At 41.3% G+C, this 17,896-nt stretch overlaps 2 protein-coding genes across 2 annotated transcripts in view; one reads left to right on the top strand and one right to left on the bottom strand.

The window, feature by feature from the left end:
* Positions 1 to 13,238, bottom strand: part of LOC110204537 (H-2 class II histocompatibility antigen, E-S beta chain-like) — a 56,651-nt gene extending 43,413 nt beyond the window's left edge. Inside the window, exon 1 of the mRNA XM_078155674.1 lies at positions 13,171 to 13,238. Within this exon, the coding sequence (XP_078011800.1) occupies positions 13,171 to 13,238 (68 nt within the window). The remainder of the gene's footprint in view (positions 1 to 13,170) is intronic.
* Positions 13,239 to 13,268: 30 nt separating this feature from the next.
* LOC110201282 (H-2 class II histocompatibility antigen, E-S beta chain) lies at positions 13,269 to 16,943 on the top strand. Its single transcript, XM_020976814.2, has 5 exons — positions 13,269 to 13,593; positions 15,187 to 15,468; positions 15,959 to 16,069; positions 16,539 to 16,562; positions 16,733 to 16,943. Exons 1-5 carry the CDS (start codon positions 13,269 to 13,271, stop codon positions 16,744 to 16,746), a joined length of 756 nt encoding a protein of 251 aa, XP_020832473.1. The 3' UTR covers positions 16,747 to 16,943.
* The last annotated feature ends 953 nt before the right edge of the window (positions 16,944 to 17,896 follow it).

The following is a 17,896-nucleotide window of genomic DNA, read 5'->3' as shown; positions in this document are numbered from 1 at the left end:
CATAGTTCTTTCTTTGGATGTGGACAACATTTTCCATCCTGAGGCCTCTGGAGATGTCTTAGATCCTTGTAAAGCTAAGAAGGGTTCAGTTTAACATCCTTAGTCATTGCATAATGTGGCTGCTATTGTGTACAAAGTCCTCTTGGTTCTGCTCACTTCACTCAGCATCAGACCATATAAGTCTTTCCAGATTTTTCTGAAGTCAGCCTGCTCAGCATTTCTTATAGCACAGCAGTATCCCATTACATTCATATACCATAACTTGCTCAGCCATTCCCCAATTGATGGGCATCCTCTCAATTTCCAATTCTTTGCCGCCACAGAAAGAGCTGCTATGAATATTTTTGTACATGTGGGTCCTTTTCCCATTTGTTTGATCTCTTTGGGATATAGCCCTAGAAGTGCTATTGCTGGGTCAAAGGATATGCACACTTTTATAGCCCTTTGGGCATAGTTCCAAATTCCTCTCCAAAATGGTTGGATCATTTCACAACTCCATCAACAATGCATTAGTGTTCCAATTCTCCCACATCCTCTCCAACATTTATCATTTTCCTGTTTTGTCATGTTGGCCAATCTGATAGGTGTGATGTGGTACCTCAGAGTTGTTTTGATTTGCATTTCTCTAATCAATAACAATTTAGAGCATTTTTTCATATGACTATAGATGGCTTTAATTTCTTCATCTGAGAACTGTCTGTTCATATCCTTTGACCATTTATCAATTGGGGAATGGCTTGTAGTCTTATAAATTTGTCTTAATTCTCTATGTATTTTAGAAATGAGGCCCTTATCAGAGACACTGGTTGTAAAAATTTCTTTCCCAATTTTCTACCTTCCTTCTAATCTTGGTTGCATTGGCTTTGTTTGTGCAAAACCTTTTCAATTTAATGTAATTAAAGTTATCCATTTTGCTTTTCGTAATGTTCTCTGTCTCCTGTTTGGTCATAAATTCTTCTGTTCTCCATAGGTCTGATAGGTAAACTATTCTTTGTTCTCCCAGTTTACTTATGGTGTCAGCCTTTATATCTAAGTCATGAACCCATTTTGACTTTATTTTGGTATATGGTGTGAGATTTGGGTCTATGCCTAGCTTCTTCCATACGCTTTTCTAGTTTTCCCAGCAGTTTTTTTCAAAGAGTGGGTTCTTATCCCAGAAGCTGGGGTCTTTGGGTTTATCAAATAATAGATTACTATAGTCATTGACTACTGTGTCTTGCATATTTAACCTATTCCACTGATCCACCTCCCTATTTCTTAGCCAGTACCAAGCAGTTTTGATGATTGCTGCTTTATAATACAATTTAAGATCTGGAATTGCTAGGCCACCTTCCCCTGCATTTCTTTTCATTAGTTCCTTTGATATTCTGGACCTTTTGTTCTTCCAAATGAATCTTGTTATTATTTTTTCTAACTCTATAAAATAATTTTTGGTAGTTTGATTGGTATGGCACTGAATAAGTAAATTAGCTTAGGTAGGATTGTCATTTTTATTATATTAGCTCGGCCTACCCATGAGCAACTGATGTTTTTCCAATTATTTAGATCTGATTTTATTTGTGTGAAAAGTGTTTTGTAATTGTGTTCATAGAGTTCCTGGGTTTGTTTCAGGGTAGACTCCTAAATATTTTATAATGTCTACAGTAAGTTTAAATGGGATTTCTCTTTCTATCTCTTGCTGTTGGGCTTTGTTGGTAATATATAGAAATGCTGATGATTTATGTGGGTTTATTTTATAGCCTGCAACTTTGCTAAAGTTGTTTATTATTTCAAGTAGTTTTTTACTTGATTCTCTAGGATTCTCTAAGTATATCATCATGTCATCTGCAAAGAGTGATAGCTTTGTTTCTTCTTTGCCTATTCTAATGCCTTCAATTTCTTTTTCTTCTCTTATTGCTAAAGCTAAGGTTTCCAGTACAATATTGAATAACAGTGGTGATAATGGACATCCTTGTTTCACCCCATCTTATTGGAAATGCTTCTAGCCTGTCCCCATTACATATAATGCTTGCTGAAGGTTTTAGATATATGCTATTTATTATTTTAAGGAAGACTCCATTTATACCTATGCTTTCTAGTGTTTTTAATAGGAATGGGTGTTGTATTTTATCAAAAGCTTTTTCTGCATCTATTGAGATGATCATGTGGTTTCTGTTGGTTTTGTTTGATATGCTCAATGATGCTGATAGTTTTCCTAATATTGAACCAACCCTGCATTCCTGGTATAAATCCTACCTGGTCATAGTGTATTATTCTTGTGATAAGTTGCTGCAATCTATTTGCTAGTATTTTGTTTAAAATTTTTGCATCTATATTCATTAGAGAAATTGGTCTATAATTTTCTTTCTCTATTTTGACTCTTCCTGGTTTAGGTATCAACACCATATTTGTATCATAAAAAGAATTTGGTAAGACTCCTTCTTCACCTATTTTCCCAAATAGTCTATATAGTATTGGAATTAATTGTTCTTTAAATGTTTGATAGAATTCGCATGTAAATCCATCTGGCCCTGGAGATTTTTTCCTAGGGAGTTCATCAATGGCTTGTTCAATTTCTTTTTCTGAGATGGGGTTATTTAAGTATTTTACTTCCTCTTCGTTAATCTGGGCAATTTATATTTTTGTAAATATGTATCCATTTCACTAAGATTGTCAAATTTGTTGGCATATAGTTGGGCAAAATAATTCCTAATTATTGTTTTAATTTCCTCTTCCTTGGTGGTAGCTTCGCCCTTTTCATTCTTGATACTAGTAATTTGGTTTTCTTCTTTCTTTTTTTTAATTAAATTAACCAAAGGTTTATCTATTTTATTGGTTTTTTCATAAAACCAGCTCTTAGTTTTATTTATTAGTTCAATAGTTTTCTTAATTTCAATTTTATTAATTTTTCCTTTGGTTTTCAATATTTCTAATTTGTGTTTAGTTGAGGATTTTTAAGTTGTTCTTTTTCTAGTTTTTTTAGTTGTATGCCCAATTCATTAATTCCTCTTTTTCTATTTTATTTATGTAAGCATTTAGAGATATAAAACTTCCCCTAAGAACTGCTTTTGCTGCATCCCATAGGTTTTGGTATGTTGTCTCATTATTGTCATTCTCTTGAATGAAATTATTGATTGTTTCTATGATTTGTTGTTTGACCCAATCATTTTTTAGGATTAGATTATTTAGTTTCCAATTATTTTTTAGTCTATCTTTCCATGGCCCTTTATTACATATAATTTTTATTCATGATCTGAAAAGGATGCATTTAATATTTCTGCCTTTCTGCATTGGATTGTGAGGTTTTTATGCCCTAGTACATGGTCAATTTTTGTGTATGTGCCATGTACTGCCGAGAAAAAGGTATATTCCTTTCTATCCCCATTCAGTTTTCTCCAGAGGTCTATCATACCTAACTTTTCTAATGTTCTATTCACCTCCTTAACTTCTTTCTTGTTTATTTTGTGGTTAGACTTATCTAGTGCTGAGAGGGGGAGGTTCAGGTCCCCCACTAGTATAGTTTTGCTGTCTATTTCTTCCTGTAACTCCCTGAACTTCTTCTCTAAGAATTTGGATGCTATACCATTTGGTGCATATATGTTTAGTAATGATATTACGTCATTGTCTGTGGCTAGAGATATTTGAGGGCATTCTGAGGGGTCCAGGTCTAGTCTGACTCACTTGAATTGGTAACCACATTGGTGTCATTTTGAGCCCCAATATGAGCCAAGGTTTCCTCTTTCCAGTTAATTGCTTATTCTTCTGAAAAAGCTTTACCTGTGGGTAATTCCCTCTAACTGTCTCCTTATCTGCACAGAATACCAAGATTTGCACCCTAGAGATCATCTGGGCCAACTATCTCATTTTATAGATGAGAAAACTGAGGCCACCCAAATTAGTGACTTAGCCAAGGTGACACAGTAGTAATTACCAGGGTAATATAGTTACTTGGGTAAGGGGCTATATTAGTGTGGGTGAGGCTATTTGAGGATTAAAGAGTTTTAAGTTCAGTGGTCATGGTGTGATTAGAACAGGTTGGGCACAGAGGAGACATTATTAGTAGGGAACAAGCAGGCATTCACAAGAGAGATTCAATAATTTGACATGCCTTTACTATTTCAAAATTAACTAAAAGATTTATAGAATATAAGATCTCATCATACTTATTGCATGTTAATTACAAGAAAGTCTTGAATTCTAAAATCATTCAAAATCCCTGAATGATGGAAAAACAGAAATAACCTCACTAAATGCTCCCCTGCTCATAAACACCCAGTGAGGCAAAGAAAGTTTAATATTCATATTAATACTTTACACTTATATGAAAAATAGACCAGCCTTGCAATCCATACTAATGCCTGAAAGTGAGTAAAGTCTGAAATTGATGAAAAAGGCCCATTGTTCAGATTATGACATTCTAATTAATGCATCACTGTGCATATTCAGAGGAGGCTCTCCAGATGGATAATGTATTAGACCCAGAATTGAAAAGAAGGATTGCAGTTGGTCAGATTGCATATGGAAACTTGTTCAGTGCCTCTAATGCTACCAAATGGCTCCTAGTTCAACCTTTTTTTTTTAAGCTCAAATTTTTTTCTGCTTCAGAATCTTGGAAGACTATAGGCCCTGGGGCATCAAAGTTGGAAATGTCCAAAAGGAAATGCACTACTCAGTTTTAATCTTTTCCCAGTGCTAACCTACCCTTATCAATGATAGTAAGAAAGATAGTAAAGGAAGTGTATGACTGGAAAGAAAGATGGATGGGTCCTACTGGTAACCAAAGAATGTCCAAAGACCTACCGTTAGTTAATCCTCCAGCATATGGAGGTGGGCCTTCTATAAAGGACCTATGGAAAAATCACACAAGAGGAGCAACTGTGGATGGGTTATGCTCAGTGCTGATAAAGGGAAAACCTAATAGGATGAGATCATATCTGCATGAGAAAATCAAAGTAACTTCTGCTGATACAGGCTATATTGTTTCAAAATGCTTTCCATACACAATCCTCTCTGATTTTAACCACAAATCTATGAAGCAGGTGCTGCCACTTTTATTGTCTTCATTTTACAGATGAAGGAATTGGCTCAGAGAGAAATGATTAGTGAAAGATCTCAGAGTCATCAGCACAACTGGAGTCAGAAATTCTATGCTCTGGCTACAGAGATAGTGTGATTCAAATGAAAGGAGGCAGGGGAGGTAGAGCCAAGATGGTGGAGTAAAAGCAGTGACCTGCTTGATCTCTCCCCCAAACCTCTCCAAATACCAGTAAAAAAAAATGGCTCTAAACAAATTCTAAAGCAGCAGAACCCACAAAAAGATAGAGTGAAACAAATTTCCAGCCCAAGATAACCTAGATAATTGATTGGAAAGATCTGTTGCACCTGGCTAGGAGATGGGCGCAGTTCAGCGTGGGCCATGCAGACTGTGCAGGGAAAGACCAGGCCTCAGCGAACCAGGAGCAGTCCTCAGGGGATTGAATCAAGGAAAGCTGTCGTGGTTTCCAGACTTCTCAAACCACAAACACCAAAGACAACTTAGAAGGTCAGTAGGAAAGGTCTATCCTGCAGTAAGAGTGGAGCTTGGTCCAGCCTCAGTCCTGGAGAAACCCTGAGATGGCATTTGCTTCCAGAGTTCTTGGCCCACAGATGAAGGGGGATCAAGCAGCTGATCAGAGGGGGATTGCAGGGATCTCTTTGCTGGTGCTGAGGCAGGATTCTCTTGCTTTGCCCATTATTGGATCTAGATTGCAGTTCTGGGTGATAGTCCTGGAGTGAGGAGGAGCATTGGTGTGGTTATGGTGGCTAGGGAATCCTACTCATAATTCCAAGGCAGTAAAGAGTGCTTGTGGTCACTCACAGACCAAAGCACAGGCCAGGAAAGGAGTAAATACCTCACCTTTGATCATACCACCTTGGAAGAACTGAAAACTTACAGGTCCCTAGAAATATCTCTGAAAACAACTGCACAAAACACCAAAGCTTGGGACACTACATTCTCCACACTGCAAGCAGACCTCTACCTTAACAAACAGTTTAAAACTCAAGTAACTGACTGGGAACATGAGCAAACAGTGCAAAAAAAAGTCAGACCATAGACTCTTACTCTGGTGACAAAGAAGATCAAAACTTACAACCAGAAGACAACAAAGTCAAAGCCCCTACGTCCAAAGTCTCCAAGAAAAATATGAATCAGTCCCAGGCCATGGAAGAGCTCAAAATAGATTTTGAGAAGCAAGTAAGAAACTGGGAAGAGAAATGAGAGTGATTCAAGAAAATCAAGAAAAACAAGTCAACAGCTTGCTAAAGGAGACCGCCCAAAAAAAATACTGAAGAAAACAACACCTTAAAAAAATAGACTAACCCAAATGGCAAAAGATGTCCAAAAAGCCAATGAGGAGAAGAATGCCTTGAAAAGCAGAATTGGCCAAATGGAAAGGGAAATCCAAAAGCTCACTGAAGAAAATCCTTCCTTAAAAATTAAAATGAAACAAATGGAAGCTAATGACTTTGTGAGAAATCAAGACATTTTAAAACAAAACCAAAAGAATGAAAAAATAGGAGACAATGTGAAATATCTCATCGGAAAAACAACTGACCTGGCAAATAGATCCAGGAGAGATCATTTTTAAATGATTGCACTACCTAAAAGCTATGATCATAAAAAGAGCCTAGACATCATCTTTCAAGAAATTATCAAGGGAAACTGCCCTGATATTCTAGATCTAGAAAGTAAAATAGAAATTGAAAGAACCCACCAATTACCTCCTGAAAGGATCCCAAAAAGAAAACTCCTAGGAATATTATAGTCAAATTCCAGAGTTCCCAGGTCAAGGAGAAAATATTGCAAGCAGCAAGAAAGAAACAATTCAATCAGGATAACACAAGATTTAGCAGATTCTACTACATTAAGGGACCAGAGGGCTTTGAACATAATATTTCAGAGGTCAAAGAATTACAACCAAGGATCACCTACCCAGTAAAATTGAGTATAATCCTTCAGGGGGGAAAAATGGACATTTAGTGAAATAGAGGACTTTCAAGCATTATTGATGAAAATACCAGAGCTGAATAGAAAATTTTACTTTCAAATATAAGATTCGAGAGAAGCATGAAAAGGTAAACAAGAAAGATAAATCATAAGGGACTTATTAAAGTTGAACTGTTTACATTCCTACATGGAAAGATGATATTTGTAACTCATGAGACCTTTGTCAGTATTAAGGTAGTTGGAGGGGAAAAAAATAGATAGATAGATAGATAGATAGATAGATAGATAGATAGATAGATGATAGATAGATAGATAGATAGATAGATAGATAGATAGATGGCACAGTGTGAGCTGAAGATGAAGTGATGATATCTAAAAATATTAAGGGTGAGAGAGGATTATACTGGGAGAAGGAGAAAGGGAGAGGTATAATGGGGTAAATTATCTTATATAAAACAGATAAGAAAAAACTTTTACAGTGGAAGGGAAGTGGGGGAAGGTGAAAGGAAATGAATGAATCTTATTCTCATTGGATTTGACTTAAGGAGGGAAGAACATACACAGTGAATTGGGTATGGAAATCTATCTTATCCTACAAGAAAATAGAGGAGAAGGGAATAAGAGAGGGAGGTGATGATACAGGGGAGGGCAGATAAGGGGAGGGGGTAATCAGAAGCAAACACTTCCCAGGAGGGCAGAGTCAAAAGAGAAAAGAGAATAAACAGGGGGAGGTGGGGGGGAGGATAGGATGAAGGGAAACATAGTTAATTTTTCACAACATGACTACTATGGAAGTGTTTTGCATGACTACACATGTATAACCTGTATCTAGTTGCTTGCCTTCTCAATGAGGGTGGGTAAGGAGGGAGGAAGGGAGAGAATTTGGAACCCAGAGTTTTAAAAACAAATGTTAAAAACTGTTTTTATATGCAACTGGGAAATAAGATATACAGGCAATGGGATATGGAAATTTATCTTGCCCTACAGGAAAATAGAAAGGGAAGGGAATAAGAGAAAGGAAGGGGAGATAGAAGGGAGGGCAGATTAGAATGTGCACAGTCTTGGGGTAAGGGAGGGGTGAAATTGGGAGAAAACTTGAAACTCAAAATCTTGTGGAAGTGAATGTTGAAAACTAAAAATAAATTAATTAATAAGAAAAAAGTAGATTACTACAAAAAAATTTTAAAAAAAGGAAGTCAGGAGTTCTGGGTTCAAGGCTTGATCCCTCCTTTACTACTTTAGTTATGTTGGACAAGTCACATAACTTTTTTGGGCCTCAGTGTCCCCATTTGTAAAACAAGGAGGTGGAACTGGATGGCTGCTAACCTTCCTTCCAGATCTGTATCATTGATCTGATTATTTTAAAATTGATGGGTTCTCCCCACTCTCCATTAAAAAAAAGCCCCCTCTTAATTCCTCAACTCTCTCTCTGAGGAGCTCAATCATCCTTCAAGGCTTAGCTTGTGATCACTTCCTGCAAGAGATCTTTTAAAACCAGAAAAAAGTCAGCTTAGATGAAACTGTGAGCTCCTCTTACATACTATTTATTTTTTGTTTTTTGGTTTTTGGTTTTTTGCTGAGGGCAGTTGGTGTAAGTGACTTGCCCAGAGTCACACAGCTAGTGAGTGTTATGTATCTGAGGCCGGATTTGAACTCAGGTCCTCCTGACTCCAGGGCCAGTGCTTTATCCACTGTGCCACCTAGCTGCCCCCCAAAATATGTGTTAAATTTAACAGGAGAGGACCAAAACTGCCATTTTTGTCTCCATCCATTTTTGAAATTTCTTCTGCTCTTTTCTCTGTATTTTAAAAAAGTGTTTCATTGATGTGTTTTTCTTCCTTTTTGCATCACTATCACTATCATCAGTCACACAGAACTAAACCAAAATTTTTCACATCCCCACAATAAGGAGCCCTGTGTCTTTGGGCTGTGACTAAAATGTCTGTCTCACTCCACACCTTGGATCCATCACCTCTTTGCCAAGAGATGGGAAATGCTTCAGCCTGTGTCTCCTGGAGCCTTGATGGGTCATTGCACTGACCTGAGCTCTGAAGTCTTTCAAGGCTGTTTTCTTTCCTGTTATTGTTCTCATTGTGGAAACTGGTCTCCTTGCTCTATTCCTTTCATTCTGTATTAGTTCAGACAGTGTTTCCTTGGGATTCACTGGATCCATCCCTTTCATCACATCTCACAGCCTGAGGACATACTTTTATTCTCTTAGAACAGAATGTATTCAGTCATTTCTCAGATAGTAGTACCCACTTTGTCTCCTGGCCTCTGCTCCAACAAAAAGTGCTGCTATGTGTATACACACATCTATCTCATATATATCTATACATATTATATTAAATATATACATATGTATATTTGTGTTTATGTATATGTGTGTGTGTGTATGCATCTCATCTGTGTATCTTCTATTTTTGTCTTCCTTTGCAGTATATACCTAGTACTCTTTATTCTGGGTCAACAAAGGATTTGGATTTAACTATAAATTTCTTTCTTTGCTTTAAAAATATATTTCCAATCAGCAAAAATTCACCTTTTCAGCCTCCCAAACTTATACTTCTCCCTCTCAAACTGAGAGAAAACCCCACCCCATTGTAATCAGGTACCGTCAAGCAAAATAAATTGTTACATTGTCCATTTTGAAAAGAAAAATTCTTATTCTGCATTCTGAGTCCTCTTGATCAGGAAGTAGATAGTATGTTTCATCATTAGTGCTCTAGAATCGTGGTTGGTTATGATGGTGATTAGAGTTCCACAGTCTTTTAAAATAGTTTGTCTTTGCCATATTGCTGTTACTGTATGAATTATTCTCCTGATTCCATTCACTTCATTCTACATCAGTTCACACTATCAGTGAGTCAGTCAATAAACATTCATTAAGCACCTACTATGGGCCAAACACTGTGCTAGGTATTGGGAATCAAAAAGAGACAAAAGCCAAAACCCAGCCTAGGTGACTGGGAGGATGGTAGTGCCTTTCGGTGTTCAATAAAAAGAGGCATTTGAAGCATTCCTACAAAGAAAATCAGATGTGAGCAGATTGTTTGCTTTGTAAAAATACTTCACTAGACCTTAGCTAGATGGTGTTCTACTCAAGGTATTATTCTGCATATTTTTCCTTCCTTTCTCATCCAGACTCCTACAAAAAGTGTCAGCACAAACTGTCTCTACCCCTTCTCTCCCTCGCTCCTCATCCTTTGCAGTCTGGCTTCCCACTTCATTATCCAACTGAGACTGCTCCCTCCACAGTTCCCAAGGATCTGTGTCTTAATTGACAAAGACAATGGTCTTTTCTCAGACTTCCTCCTTCATGAGCTTTCTGCTGAATTTGGCCCTGTCAGCCAACCTCAGCTCCTGGGTATTCTCTCCTCTCTGGGTTTTTGTGACTCTGCTCTCTCTTGGTTCTCTCCTTATGTCTGATCTCTCTTTCTTTGCAGGCTTATCATCCACATCATATGTCCTAAATGGGGGTGTTTTCTAAGGCTCTGTCCTGGGTCCTCTTTTCTCCTCTCTGTGAGTTCATCAGCTCCAATAGAGTTCATTCCCATCTCTGTTCAGATGACTCCTGGTTCTGTGTTTCCTTCCCCAATCTCTGTCCAGTATCACCTGCTGCCCCCTCAATATTTCAGGCCTGATGTCTCCAAGCTCTCTTAAACACAACATGTCCAAAATTGAACTCATTGCTTTTTCCCCAACCCCATACCTCTTTTGAACTTTCCTATTCTTAATGAACATAATACAATTCTTCTACTCTCATGGTCCATGACCTTGGTTTTATCTTCAATTCCTCACTCTGCTTCCCCCTACAGAGGCACTGCCATAGCATCCCTTACATTTGGTGGATGAAAGATGAAATGACCAAAACAAAGGTTCGAGCTTCTGAGCATACTGATTTATTAAGCAATGTATGCTAATTATTTAACAAAGTAGGACCAGACCTTCTCAGCTTAGGGCTGGACCCCAGATATAGTGGAAGACAGACTTTTATATATTAGAAACAATCAAATAAGGTCAATGAACTAAAAAGAAAGAATACAACATTAGGTAATTTGAATTCTAAATGGAGGAAGGATTGGAGTTGTTCCAAGTTGGAGGAGGGAGAGCAAACAGGTACAATTCCTTGAAATCAGAAAAAGAGGTGTTTCCCTTACCCAAGTGTCTGAGAACAATCAAAGGAACATGGAAACAATGACCGATTGAATAGTATGGGGCCAGTTTTCAGATGAGACACATTGGTGGCTTGGGATGTCCAATTGTGACAAAACTCCTTGCTTCAGTCTCTGCTTCTGCCCTTGTTTCTGGCCAGCATCACTTCAAGGGCCTTAGTCAAAGGTCTCTAAGCAGCAGGAAGGGGTGGTCCAACTTCCCAGCCATGCAGTGCTAGATTCAAACAATGAAATAAGGTTTTCTCCCAATTCCCACAACTGAATACAATTTTCTCACAAGACAGAAATTGGACTCTGCCCATAATCGAATAGAAAGAGAACTGAGCTAGCTCCAGAACTGAGTCACAAGATGGAGGCAGTGTGGTTCATACAATTCAACACTTTGTGAACAAATCTCTTCAATTTCTTCCTGCCTCCAACCCTTTCTGCTCAGACCCTCATCACCTCTCACCCAGATTATTGTAATGGTCTCCTAATCGCTCTCTCTGCCTCAAGTCTCTGTTCACTCCAGACCATCTTTCACACACCTAAAAATGTGTTTTTCCTTAAGATTTTCTAAATCTGACTAAGTTACCCCTCTTCTCAATAGACAGCAGTGGCTCCCTATTCCTTCTGTGATCAATTATAACTTAATCTGTTTATTCCTTCACAATCTGGCTCAAACCTGTCTTATGTGATAATCCTCCTCTTCCTGTACTCTGCAATCTGCCCAAACTGGCCCTTTCCTCACACATTGCATCATCTCCCATCTCTGGACCTTTGCATCCCCAATCTTGGAATACCCTCCCTCCTTGCCTGTGCCTCATGGATCCTCTCTTCCTTGAAGGCCCAGCTCAAGCACCACTTTGTAGGTGAAGCCTTTCCTGATCCCCCCAAATGCCAGAGTCTTCCCTCCCTCCCTCCCTGTCTTCTCATTTGGATTCAGGCTGTCTACACTTTTATGGACACTTGTCACTCCCATTTGAATGTAAAGCTGGGGATTCTTCCATTCTCTATATTTGTATTCCCAGAACCTAACAGGGCTCTTGGCACATAGTAAGCACTTAATAAATGCTTACTGATTGACTGACTCTCTTTGGAGAAGTACAGCAGTGCACAGAGAAGGAAAGACTATTAAGTATAAAGAAAGCAAAGAATCCATGAGTTGGGGGTGGAGTGGGGCAGAGAGCAGGCCAGGCATGGAGGCTGTTCACATGTGTGGAGGTTGGAGATGAGATGCTGTGTTTGGGGAGCAGCAAGAAGCCAGTTTGATTGAAACATAAATTGTGTGAGAGAGGCAATAATAGGAGATACAAGAAAGGTAGGCTGCAGTCAGACTGGGGAGGGCTCTAAATGCCAGTTAGGGTTTTGAAATTTTTCCAAGGGTCCATAGGGAGCCACTACAGCTTCTTGAGGAGATGAGTTAAGTGGTCAGACTCAGACTTTCCAAAAATTATTTTGTCCTTTGTTGGGTGGATAGATAAACGATATCAATCAGTAAGTAAACATTATCAAGTGCTTCCCATGTGCCAGGCACTGTGCTGAGTGCTAGTTTACATATAAAAATGAGTCATTTCCTGCCCTGGAGGAGCTTATATTCTAAAAGGAGGAGAATATAAGACATGCCCAGGAGGGTGCCTGGGGGAAGGAGCCCTAGTCCAGCAGTGACGAGAATTGTGAGCAGAGCCATACAGAGCACAGCAGACCACCATTCCCGTTTCAGTAGTGAGGGTAATGTTGATTCGATTATTATCCTCTGATCAAAGAGGAGAGAAGTGTGTGACTTCTAAGTTATGGTAGTGTGTGGGGTTGGGGAGAGGGATACAAAGATACACTGGAGGAACAATGATCAGAGAGGGAGTTAAACTCAGGTGAGAAGGACTTGGGGTGGTTGGTGGGTAAAATTTCCTGAAAGTGTTTGCACCGGGCTGGGTGTAGTTGAGAGGCAGATATGACGCAGCAGACAGACAGGAACGGTCTGGGAATCTCAAGGTCTGGTTCCAGACCTTCCTTCATCCCACATTTGCGGTGTGACCTCTGAAAAGTCACTTGCGGTCTCTGGGACTAAAGGGGGTGGGGTTTAGCATGCGCAGGGAGGGCAGCAGGATATTGGCCATGTTCCCCTTGGTCAGGCCCAGGTTGTGGTCATGCATTCGAGGAGGTGTCCATCAGGGCTGACTCGCCCCTGGGGTGTACCCCCAGAGTACTTCACGAGGCTGTTAAAGTTCGAGTGTTACTTTGAGAACGGGACGGAGCACGTGCGGTATGTGGAGAGACACATCCACAACCGGGAGGAGCTCATGCGCTTTGACAGCGACGTGGGAGAGTATGTGGTGCTGATGGAGCTGGGGCTGCGCGAAGCTGAGCATAGGAACAGTCAGAGAGAGATCCTGGAGAACGAACGGGCAGTGGTGGACACTTACTGCAGGCCCAACTACGAGGCTGCTGAGATCTTCTTACTGGGCAGGAGCTGTGAGTGTGAGCCCCCGGGAGGGGAGGAGGGACGAGGGGAACCCAGCAGGGACCCAGGGAGAGTGAGGAGGGAGCGGGAGAGGGGCAGGCATCCTGGGGAGGGGGCAGAGCAGGGAGGGAAGAGAATAGAAGGGGCTGAAAGGGAGCGCAGAGGGAGGGGAGGGAGGGAGGAGGTTGTGATGGGAGGGGGTCCTGTGGGGAGGAGAGAAGGTGGAAGGGGAGTCGTAAGAGCAGATGCAGGGACAGGGGACCCCAGAGCAGGGGAGAGGCAAGTGGGAGCAGGGGTGAAGGGAGGGGGAGGTGATGGATTGGGAGAGTGGAGAAAGGGAGAGGACCAAGAGGGGAGGAGCAAGGAAGGAAGATGGGGTGGGGAGAGACTGGGGACAAAAGGGAGGTAAGGGGGAAGGAAGAAGAGTGCGGGAAGCCATTGGGATGGAAGGAGAAAGAAGGAGGGATGAGAGGGAGAAAAGGTAGGGAAGTGACAGAGGGAGAAGCAAGGCAACAGAGATGCTGGGAAGGAATTACGAGCAGAAAAACTGGAGATGAGTGAGGGGGACAAGGGCAGTGGAGAGAGAGAAGAAAGGGTAGAGACAGAGGGAAGGGGTAGATGTGCTGGAGAGGGAAAGAGGAAGAAACCCTCTTATACCAGCAAGGATTTTAGTTCCCTGAGTTCTTTTTTCCTCAGCCAAATTCAGATGTTTTTACCTCCACCAATTCTAATGGGGATAAATGGCATTGGGAACAAGTCAAAAACTCTTCACCAATAAATAATTCACATTTATACAATGCTAAAATGGCTAATAGGCAGCTAGGTAGCAGTGTGGAAAGAGTTCCAGGCCTGGAGTCAGGAAGGCCCATCTTTCTGAGTTCCAATCTGGCCTCAGAAACTTCCTACCTGTGTGACCCTGGACAAATCACTTAATCCTGTTTGCCTAAATTCCTCATCTGTAAAATGAGAAGGAGGAGGAAATGGCAAACCCCTCTAGTATCTTTGCGAAGAAAACCCCAAATGGGGTAACACAGAGTTGGATATGATTGAAAAAAGGTTGAACAGCAACAAAATGATTAATATAAAATTAAATCCCCCAAATCCTGGGTGCCCAGGATTTAAAATCTTAAATAAAACTATTCCATTTTTATCCCTGAAACTAAGCTCAGCAGAGGCTTCCCAAGCTTTGCTCTCTCCTGTCTCAACCACCTTCCCTCCCTCCCTTTCCCATCTCAGCCTTCTCTGATAACTGGAAATCTTTCTCAAAATAGTTTATTATCTACACCTGTGATCTGCTTTTGGAAATAATCCATTACAAAATATCCATTTCTAATGAGAAAACTTGCCTGCTAATTTCTTCCCATATCCCTGAATCCTGATGAGCTGGGGCTGTGATAATGCAGCACCATGGACTCCTGGGCCTACTTTCTGCAAGTTCAGAGTTTTAGTCTTAGGGGGAGCTTAAGTGTCTATCAAGATGCCCATTTCTCACCTTGGGGAGGAGAGGAGACCCTAAGCCTGCTTGTGGATCAGGTGACAGAGGTGGGGGCTGCACTAGGAAGACCTGCTGTGGCTCCTTCACTCAAGATCTTTCTTTCTTCCAGTTGAGCCCGAGGTGATTGTGTATCCATCAAAGATGGCTCCTCTGGGACACCACAACCTGCTTGTCTGCTCTGTCAGTGGTTACTATCCTGGGAACATTGAGGTCAGGTCGTTACTGAATGGGCAGGAGGAGACAGCTGGGGTTGTGTCCACAGGCCTGATCAGCAATGGAGACTGGACTTACCAGATCCTGGTGATGCTGGAAATGACCCCCAAGCGTGGAGATGTCTACACCTGCCAAGTGGAGCACTCCAGCCTTCAAAGACCTGCCATCTTGGACTGGAGTGAGAAAGTGTTCCCTCACCTTCCAGTTCTAACATTGCTCGGGACATGTAGCTAGCTCTGAGACCCCCTCAGTGTATGTCCTGTGCCCTCTTTTCTTCTGCCCTGGGCTAATACAAACCCAGTGTGGTGCTACCCACCCTCCTCCCTTTCCCCAGCACAACCCCCTAATGGCAGTGCTGAGCTAAGACCTATGAGACCTAGAACCTGTTCAACATCCTCACTGTCCCCAGCTCTGAGAGCTGGCCTCCCTCCGGGACTCTGTGATCAGCCTATAGACCCCTTTGTCCTGGGGTAGGGGAGCTAGGCTTTGAGATGGATTGATGTCAGTGTCCCCTGATCAGCTTTCCTGAAAGGCCCTTTGCCTATCCATCCCTTCCTTTCTTAGACAGGATTTAGCCACCTTCTCAGGCTCAGCTCAGATCCATCTGCTCCCCACATGGGCTGGCTCCTAGAAGGAAAGTTTTGATCCTTGGTGTCTCTTCTCCCCAGAAGCACAGTCTGAATCTGCCCAGAATAAAATGCTGAGTAGAGTCGGGGGCCTCCTGCTGGGCCTGATGTTCTTTGGGGTTGGCCTCATTGTCCACAACAGGAGTCAGAAAGGTGAGATATTCTGGGGAAACCCTGAGGCCCCTCCCCTCCATGATCTCCTCCAGGAGAGAGAGAATATGTGATTTGCATCAGAAATCTGGCCCCGGGTCAGGGGTGAAGGGGTAGTTTGGCTCTGGCTTTAGCTTTTCCTCTCCAAGATCTTAATGAATGCAGTGAAAGGGCCAAATTCTAGGACTCCAGGGTCTTAGGGAATCCCATTTTCACTAATAGAGACAGCCTTGGGAGGGATCTCAGGTTCCATCCTTTAGCGTCCTCCCCCCTGCCATTCCCCCTTCCCCCATCCATTCACACAGTTGTAGATGGAAGGATAAAGCATCAATTAAGTACTTCCTGTGAACTGGGGCCAAGCAGTGGTAGGAGCCCCCTGTCCCACAGTTCTCAGAACCTCAGTGTCCTTTGCTTCTGTGACTCTAGGATTTACAAGTATTCTTATGTTTATGTCTCTCCCTTCTTTTCCAAGGAAGTCATGGTTCACAACCAACAGGTAAGATTCCTCTACCCAAGTTGCGTCAGGGTTCTCTTAGCTACAGTCTCTGCCCAGTGGGGCCTGAAGCTAAGAAGGGACTTGAGGGCCCTTAGTGGGAAGAAGTGGTTCTACTTGTGGGTTCAGATCCCCATGTAGACTTTTCTGTGATTATTCTATGTCCTCTGCAGGGCTCCTGAGCTGATCCCTGAGCCTGTGTCACCTGGAACTGTTGCCTCCCTTCCACATTTGGAAGCCTCTGTTTATGCCCAGATCTCTAGGAGATTAACCCTACTGACGCTTCCCTGCAATAGCTCCTGCTGCCCTGTACCTTTTCTTCTGGACTCTTAGGCATTTCCCCAGAAGAGCCTTAAAGACCCCCTCCATCCTCCTTTGTGCTTGTACCAGTGTTTTATTCTTTTTTGTCCCTTGAGCCTTCATCCCAATAAATTAGAAGAATGAGAATCAACTGATGTTTGGTGACATGGAGACAAAGTGGAATGAGCAGGGGAAGAAACTTTAGCATTTGGGATTTGTATAATCTGTCAATATGTGAAATGCCTCCAGGTGAAGATTGCAACCCATGTACACATTTCCATTCTGGGTGCCTCTTGTGAGAGTCCTTCCATAAATCCTTTAGAGGACTATTACCCAGCATGCTACTAGCCTTCCTCTGCTTCTTAACATTACATGGATACCAGTGGCCCTCAAAGGCTTTCTACCCAGGAATCCTTCCCTTTCCCTATGTGATGAACACATATTATTCTGGTCATACATCTCTCTGATGACATTGCGTTTGCTCCTTTGGCTCAGTTCTTCCCTGATGATACGCTGTAGCCCATGTTTGCCCATAATGTGCCTCTCCATTGCACTTTAAAGAAGTTAGAATTTTACTAATGCCTTTTGCTTTTACATTATATTCATTTCTTAATATATATCTTCCCTCATTGGACCTTCATAACAAAATTTTTACTCAAAAGTTCTGTAGTAACTATCACATTGATCCCATATATCCAATAGTATATGCAATATCCATAGTCTCCCCACTTCTTTCATGAAGTGTTTATTTTTCCCCTTTGTGGCAAAGTTTAGTAATTGTAATTACATAACAGTAAGTATCATTTTCCCCCATTTTTCAGTCTTTGGGTATGTTTCTTTCCTATTTCTACTTATTATTCTACATCAGTTCATAAGTCTTCCCATGTTCCTCTGAATGTCTCATTTTTGTTGTTTCTCCTGCTGCAACACACTTCCATTACTTTCATGTGCCACAATTTGCTTAGCTCTTTTCTCAGTTGGTGGGCACCCACTTTATTTCTATTTCCTTGTATCCACAAAGTTGTGTAATGAGTATT

This window comes from Phascolarctos cinereus, unplaced genomic scaffold, assembly GCF_003287225.1.
Source record: "Phascolarctos cinereus isolate Bilbo 61053 unplaced genomic scaffold, phaCin_HiC Scaffold_5;HRSCAF=322, whole genome shotgun sequence".
NCBI lineage: Eukaryota > Metazoa > Chordata > Mammalia > Diprotodontia > Phascolarctidae > Phascolarctos > Phascolarctos cinereus.
The sequence above is the reverse complement of the archived record's forward strand: the minus strand, read 5'-3'. Positions and strand labels throughout refer to the sequence as shown.